At 37.0% G+C, this 8,231-nt stretch overlaps 1 protein-coding gene across 6 annotated transcripts in view; it reads left to right on the forward strand.

Annotated features, from left to right (window-relative positions):
* grik4 (glutamate receptor, ionotropic, kainate 4) overlaps nt 1–8,231 on the forward strand; it is a 345,779-nt gene that overhangs the window by 234,006 nt on the left and 103,542 nt on the right. For all 6 annotated transcript variants that reach the window (XM_016670188.1, XM_007549419.2, XM_016670189.1 and 3 more), the window contains one exon: nt 5,097–5,275. In XM_016670188.1, the coding sequence (XP_016525674.1) occupies nt 5,097–5,275 (179 nt within the window). The remainder of the gene's footprint in view (nt 1–5,096; nt 5,276–8,231) is intronic.

Below are 8,231 nucleotides of genomic sequence, written 5' to 3' on the forward strand. Positions count from 1 at the left end.
CAAACAGATCCCAGGAACAACATCAGACATCTCAGTCCAGAAATGTGCAGTTCTAGGCACAGCCAAGATACTGCGCAGAACCCTCAAGCTCCCAGGCCTCTTTTGGAGGACCCGAGCTCAGAGGATGAAAGAGACCACCCACGGAGGGTGAGAGGGGAATTATTTTATTTTTTTTATATATCACGTTCAGATGGAAAATAAGCTAAATGGTAGAGTTAGATTAAAAATAGATTTTAAAAAATTACTGATTTTCATAATTACATTTTTCCTTAATGACACTGTCCCCATTTATGCCGATGTCTCCAATAAAGGATAAATAACTTGGTAACGCACCCACATCAATCATGCAAAAAACAAATCTAAACATTTTCTAGCTGAAATAGTTCAGTAACTGGAACTTCCAAAATGTGCAATTAGATTTTGTTGCTGCGTCTTTATGATAATCTGTAAACATATAAAATAGAAAAGCACAAAGTGAAGAATTGAGAAAACCACAAGAACACGTTGGGGTCAGACAGTAAAGAAAGAATAGCAAGCGGCTAACCGAGTAAGCTGAGTTTGATTACAACTGTTAGCAACAACTATGCAAAAAGTGTATGATTGGGGCTTGGACACAACAGCTGAGATCAGCTCAATCCATTTTTCATATTTATAGTAGCTTTAATAACAGCAGCAGTTCAGGGACAGCAGCAGATATTGCTCTCATATCTGAGGATAAAACAGCTGCATTATTTCTCCAGTAAACAGGTAGTGTAAAGAAAAGTACAAACCACTTTCAAATTCCTTTCAGTCCTGACCTTGACTTCATCACAGATAAAAATTAAATTCCAAAAGTGGTTTTGTGACCTTATTCTTAACATTTATAAGTCTGTCAAAGAAGTTGAGAACTATTTCTTCTGTAGTACAGCCCAAAAAAATAGTCTAAGGCAAGAAGAATACGAAGACGCGTACAGATATTCTTTGAAATGTTGTGTTAACATATTAGCTATCTTTAAACAATCCACATGCAATTCAGTTTTTATTGTTATCACTATTTTTTCTTATTTCTTTAATGTGTCTGCAAAAAGACCTCTCTCATAAATGTTCCCTCTATCTACAGGCATAAGGTTCATTCATTTGATGAACAATTGGTTTTATTTTGCAGGAAACACATCTTACAAGAATCCAGCGCGCTGCATGTTCTTTCCTCTCAGTGTCTCTGTTGTTGTGTGTGTACCTTACAGGCGGAGCTGTCTGGCATTCTGAAACCATCTAATGTCACAAACTCGATGCGAAATGGTATTTGATGGCCTGTAAAACAGTAGTCAATGGATACAGGAGGCAGACCAGGAAGGCGGCGTAAAAAGAGGCTATTTCAAGCTCATCAAAGTGATTCAGTGTAATACAACAGCGGAAGCTGAATTGACAGCTTCCAGACACAGACAGGAAAGCCAACAGCAGCTGGGACTGATGTCTCAGGAGTAATCACATACAGGTTATATAAAAACAAACACACATACACTGATGTACTGCCACACAGACAGGCCATAAGACATTCAGACTGGGACATAATTATAGACTCTCTTAGATATGATGTCGGTAGCTGAGAAGCGCAGCAGCTGATGTTAATTTATTGAAGAAGATGAAGGAACGAGTTTGATAACTTGAAATAGCCTCAGCAAAATCGGTCTCCCCATGACGGATAAATTGCTTGGCTGTCACCATGGCAAAAATCACAATAAATATCTGTTGACGCCAAAGTGTAGAGGCAGGCAACTGTGGTAATGCAAACAGTTTTCTCTAAAGTCGTGTCCTTTCAGCGACTTTTCTGTATCAATATCAGGAAACTTTGCGTGAATGTGATGAAATCTGCCAAATTGTCAAGGTGAGACTTGTGAAGCTGTCTCGTATGCTGTGCTTTACTGCTCTTCAGATGGCTTTTTTAATCATGAAACGCAGCACACATTTCTTGAAAGCAGGGTGTTGTCATTGTTGGATGTTTTAATGATGGTAAACACGGAGGACGGGTGTGAAGAGACAGTTTTCAGATCAGAGCCTGCAGGTTTAATATGACAACACGTTTGCTTCCTTTAATATAAGCAATTAATTTATAAGTGACATTTATACTTCAGCTTTAATGAACACCGATTTAAATGTCAGCTTAAACAGACTAAGTAGTTTCAAATAATATCTGCTTGCTTAGAAATGCGATCATTATTAAAATGTTTTTGTCCAGCAGTGTATGATTTGCATCATCACAAATTTTAAGATGAATACAACGTGCAGTTTTCAAATCCATCGTTCTGTCGTATACACAAGCTTGTCTTGCCGTCAAACATTTGAGATCCCAGTCGTTCATGTCTTTTTTTGGGTTCACATTTTAATTCAGGTTTTTGAACTTCAAGTTAAAGTCACAAAATCATAGCCAGCCTTTGTCCTCAAAGATTTTCTGGTGGGAGGCAGAATTTATGTATTTTCCAGGGGCATAGTGCCATTTTATAGCACCATTCTATGTCACCTTTAGTTGTTATGAAAATGCTGATAAATACTGTATACATAAATATATAAATTGGCCATTGACACATTTAAGAAGCTCTTTCCAACACATGAAGATGCTGAGGCAGCATAAAAGCTCTTGACCATCACACTGCCAATACGTTTCTTGCTATGATGCTCTTTTTCTGAAATTCTGGGGTTTTGTGAGGTGGGTCCTTTGTGAATGTTTTGGTTTGTTTAGTTTTTTTCTTTTGGACTTATTCCTTTAGTACGTCAAGTTAGGTTTGCACTGCTTTAGATATTATTGAACCTATTGGTGGATGGTTCCCAAGTGGGAAGTTCCCAAACCAGGAAAGGTTAAACACTACTACGGAGCTTCCCCTTTTGTAAAAAAAAACAACAAATGCTTTAACTCCAGGTTTTTTTGTTTGTTTGTTTGTTTGTTTGTTTGTTTTTTGAGTTTAAAAGCCTTTTGAAGGGCTTGGAAACATCTTGAAGAATAATAAAATTTGTGAAAAGCTGTTTCTCAACTGTTGTTGAATTTCTTTACAGGGGGAGTAAGATGTGTTGCTTTTGGTGATCTTTCATCCTTCTTAGCCTGACTTCAAGACTTCTTGATTCTGTAGGTGTGGAAGTCACCATTCTTATAAAGATTCTGTGAAAAGCGAAATGTTTGCTTTTTAATCAGGTTGGTCTTGATAGCTTTTATCCCTTAATAAATGGAAAAAAACCAACAACAACTTAAAACCTCAGTTTGAATGTACTTAGGTTATCATAAAATATTTTAATTTGTCCGAGGATCATTTGAGGATGGCAAAGAAACAAAAGCCGAAGACATTTCAATGTTTGCACACTTGCGGTAAGAGTAAGTAATTTCAACATATTAATATTATTGTTGTACATTTTTTTAACTTCCCATATACAACAATGAGGCTGAAAGATATTTTCCATCAGAATATGATTGAACTTAGTTAGCATTGCTTAATTTGCATAAAGGTTCCCCCTGTTTGTGAGTCACATCACACCTGTGCATCATGTCCTCTGTGCTTGGCACCAGAATACAAAACAGATGGGAAGAGCAAATTTCAAGGTCAGGTAAATACCAGCAGTGCAACCACAAATCTGGCCCTGACAGCCTTGTTCAGTTTGTATTTTTCCCATAGCACACCTTAAAAATGTGTTTATTCTCATTTATGCAAAATTAACTAATAACATCACAGGAACGGCTAGTGTAAGACTGACTGCCAGGACTGTTTTGGTGGGACTGGCTTTAATTGGGACACATTCGCTTACCTCATCCGAGTAATGAGTCCACCACAGTTTTTTGAGACTTGTGTTATGTCGCCTTTGATTCACACCAACTTAATGACCAGAATTTAACTTGGTGCAGATGCAGACTTGACAAAGCAGACAATTTTTGACATTGTCAATAAGTGGGGTCCCGTGGTTTCCACGTTGTGCAAAACAGTCAATTAAATAATCTGATCATTATGTGCACAATATAGAAGCACAGACATGCGCAGAATTATAAAATTCCCCAAAAACACAGGAAAAAGTTGTGTTTCTGTCTGTGCTGGACATAAACAAATGCAGTAGAGTGCTCATCCAGTGTTTTTGTAAAAAAAAAAAAAGGATATGTTTTGAAAAATGTATTTCACACAAATCTGTATGTGTAGATTAGATTTTGTTTAAAACTCTTTTGTCTTTCGCCATCATAAAACACCTTTTTGAATCTCAAATGTGAGAAATGTATTTGTTGTTTACCTTTGGAATAAAACTATAACTTTGGCAGAACAGTCTTAATATAGAGCGCACTTGAAGGCTCAAATATTAAATATCAGGTATACTCAACAACAGTTGTAAAATTACACAAATGGGCTAGAAATCAGTTAAACGTTTTTATTTTTTATTTTAAAGACTTTATGCTTTTCTTTCAGGGCTCTATTTTTTTGTCATGAAATTGTGATTAGACTGTGATAAAGTTTTTGCCATGTTCATCCCTATCAACAAGTAGAACCAATTCAATTTGCAATCAGCTGGCACATCTAGAACAGGCTTCACAAGGAGACTGCAACAATTGACTGTGTTGCAGTCAATTGCCAATGGTTGTCAGTTTAAGCAATGAATGAAGGTTCACCAGACCTCCAGGATGCCTTATAACTGGACCGAACAACAGTACCAGCATTTCAGGAAGTTTGATTGGAGTTGTGTTTTAGTTTTGCATGAGGGATTATTGTCGTGTCGGGCAGTTTGACATCTCAGATGTTATCTTCGCGACACTGTGCAGGGTGCATTGACATTTATGAGTGCCTTCATGTACCCTTTGTTTCCACCATCGTGTCACTGTGACATCTGTTCGCCCCAGTGAAGATAGTGAAGCAGCAAGGTGCTTAGGCTGGCTTTAAACTAGTGAGCTGGAAGAAAAGCTGCCATTGCCAATGAAGGAAAGCTGGTTGGAGCAGGCAGGAGCAGAACGAATGAAAAAGATAGTAAATCTGAAACGTAGCGCAGAACAAGACAAAACAAAACAGAACTAATGGAACAATGTTTGGAATGTTTTAAAATGTGTCGTCTTCTGACATGCGATCCTCACATGTGTTTTCTGCATGTTTCATCAACAGGCTTGTTGAACTTGGAGCAGCTGCTCAGACAGTTCCTAATCTCCAAGGAAACCCTGTCAGTGCGCATGTTGGATGACAGCCAGGACCCAACCCCTCTCCTGAAAGAGATCCGTGACGACAAGACGGCCACCATCATAGTGGACGCCAATGCCACCATGTCACATATCATTTTAGAACGGGTAAGTATATGTCACATAACGTTCATGTTATCTGTGACTCTACATGCTTGACTTGGCTTTTTACATATATCTTACAACATGCAAAGAAATGGCAAGGCGTATAAAAAATTTATTTTGCAACCAAAAAAGTTACCTGCAACAGGCATGTCCTTATTTTTAACCACAGCTTTCAAATTTAAAAAAACAACAACTTTATTTTCAATTTCACTCTAAATAAAGTAAATATAATTTTCAGTCTCAGATCACGAGATTGACAGAAAATTAAACAGTTAACCCTCTGGTTGTTTAGTCCCAGAAGGTCAGAAAAATAACTGAGCTGTGCACCGGTGCAACACAAATCAGCTACGACTAGTAATTATAAATGAGGACATCGACTCAAAGAAATAAAGTTTTAAACATTCTGTGGGGATTTGTGGACGACTGTGTCATAATAGATCAGGTTTTTTCCTCTTTCTGATGCGGAATAGAGCCAGGATTAAAACACATGTAAAGTGAAACAAAATGCTCTTTGAGTGAATTTGTTGGTTCCTTTTTCTAAAGGGACCTTTTTTACATTAAAATGTAAATGCAGTATGCAAAGCAAAAGAGCTTTCAGACAGTATTAGTTAGTCCACTTCCTGCCTCTGTGTATGAGCGACCTTTTTGTGCTTCTTTACTAATGGGATATATGAGTAGTTACTGTCTCAGAATATTACTAACACCCAGGATTTCACCATGAAGCGAACCCTCTACCTTTTAATGGACACACAGGTTCTGAAGAAGACGTGATCGCATCGTTCCCCTTTTAAAGAAAAATGCTCCACATTGTTTCCTAAACTCAGTAAATGGATGTCTGGAGAGGAGTTAGCATTAAATGGACAGAAAAGGGGGCTAGAGGGAAAATATTTTATTCATTTCTTTCTTTCAGAAGCACTGTGCCGGAAGCAGCAGGAGTCCATACCGTCATGTCTCCTTTATGTTTTTGTCTCCTGCTCCTTCTGTTTGGAGTTTACTTCATTTTCCACACAATATATATTCATGTTATTTCCCCAAAATTTCACTTTGTATTCTGCTGTATATTTTTTTTTTTTTACCCACAGTGCCTTTAAAAGTATGTAAACAATTCAAACCTTTGGGCTGAAAGTAAACATAATCTAACATGTATTTATTATTATCTTCCCCTTACACAGGAACGGGTTGTGGAGTAGTAACACAAACAACCTGATTCTTTTTTATCAGCTCTTTACTCCAAACTGTAGGAATACGAATTGGGGACATTTCAATGGAACAGCAGCGAAGTGCCAAGCAATCAAAGCAAGTCAGTTCCCACAAAGATAAGAATATGCAAAATATAAAGCAGAATAAAGAACTACATACTGTACAGTTAGAGCAAAAATTCAACATAAATACTGTATAGTTATAAAAAGCACTGAGTAGGTTAAAAATGTACAAAATGTGTATGTTGGCATTCAAAAGACAAAAAGTCAATAAGTTTGAATAAAAATTGTGCAACAGTGGAGATGTTATTCAGAATGAGCAAAGATGTGCAAATACCAGAATATATGGAAAAACTTCTGAGTTTGTGATGGTTGTAGAGTCTGACAGCTTCTGGGAGGAAGGAGCTACAATAACTCTCCTTAGTGCACACAGGATGCAGTGGTCTGTTACTAAAGGAGCTCAGTGAGAGCTGTTCTTTGTTTTATATTCTCTTTGCTTGCACTGCAGCTATTGTTGCTTTTTTAATATATTTTTAATATGATATTTATTTGGTGAATAAATACAATGCAAAAAAGAGGTGGAGGTTATGAGTGCTTGCTCATTGTTCACTTTTTTTGTTTTTATCACATTTCATGTGTTTACAATTAGTTTGTTGCCTTAATTGTTATATTTAATGGTCCAAAAGAGGATTTTTGTTTCTGAAAAAAAAAAAACTGTCTCAAAGCAATGTTATTCCTCCACTATTTGTTATCTTTTTCTTTTATTCATGTTTTTTTTTTTATCACAAATAGCTCTAAAATGTTATTTCTATGCTCTACACTTCTAGTAAAGAACTACATGGGTATTTGACATTTATATTTGAAATTTTATATTTTATGAAAACATATACATAACCAGCGCCTCGGGAAATCCCAAGAAACAGCCACTCTAGTGTGTATTAAGTCTTGTTTTATTCACAGATGACTCCATGACAAAGGCTCACTAGACAGAAGCTCACAGCCTTATTGGAAATGGAACAAAAGCTGAAAACTTCTAAAAATATATATAAACCAGACAAAAGCTCACTGTTGTTTACACACCTTCCCAGTCATAGCTGTTGACAGTCAGTGCTGAGGGTTGGAGTTATTGCATGCTCTAAATGAACAGCCTTTCTCCAACACCGTCTCTTAGCTCATCGGGTTTGGGGACGATTCATCTGAAGCTTTGAGGGCTGTTCTTTCAGACATCTGATTTGTAATGTGCCAACATTCAAATGGCCAAATCTACTCCATTTTTTATTATTATTTTTATTTGTTTGACATCATTAGAAAGCTTAGAATCCACACTTTTCAGAATCTGTCAATAACTCAAAATGCCCCCTGCGGAGACTTGTTCCTGGTTTTCTCTAGAAACTGCATCTCTGTGATGTTATCTGTACTGGTTTTCTCACCTGTAGGATGTCATGTTGGAAAAGAATATGAAATGGTAGTTCACTACTACCACTTCATATTCTTGAAGTGGTAGTAGTGAACTAGTAAAGCAAATATACTCTGTACCAATCTGCTCTATCCGTTGATTTGGTGGACAAGCTGATCCTGAGTCCATTGGAATTATTTTCAAACTACTGAATATATCATATTTTATGCTGCTGTAAAATTATTACTTTACCTTGTTTTGTTTGGGGAAACAAAACAGACTCTAACAGCTAAAATTAGTGCACAAAAATCTGTGTAGGACGGCGAAGTCCTAGCGCAAAAATTCGCGTGTCAGGTGGACGGAG

This window comes from Poecilia formosa, unplaced genomic scaffold (genome assembly GCF_000485575.1).
Source record: "Poecilia formosa unplaced genomic scaffold, Poecilia_formosa-5.1.2 Scaffold31, whole genome shotgun sequence".
NCBI classification, from domain to species: Eukaryota; Metazoa; Chordata; class Actinopteri; order Cyprinodontiformes; family Poeciliidae; genus Poecilia; species Poecilia formosa.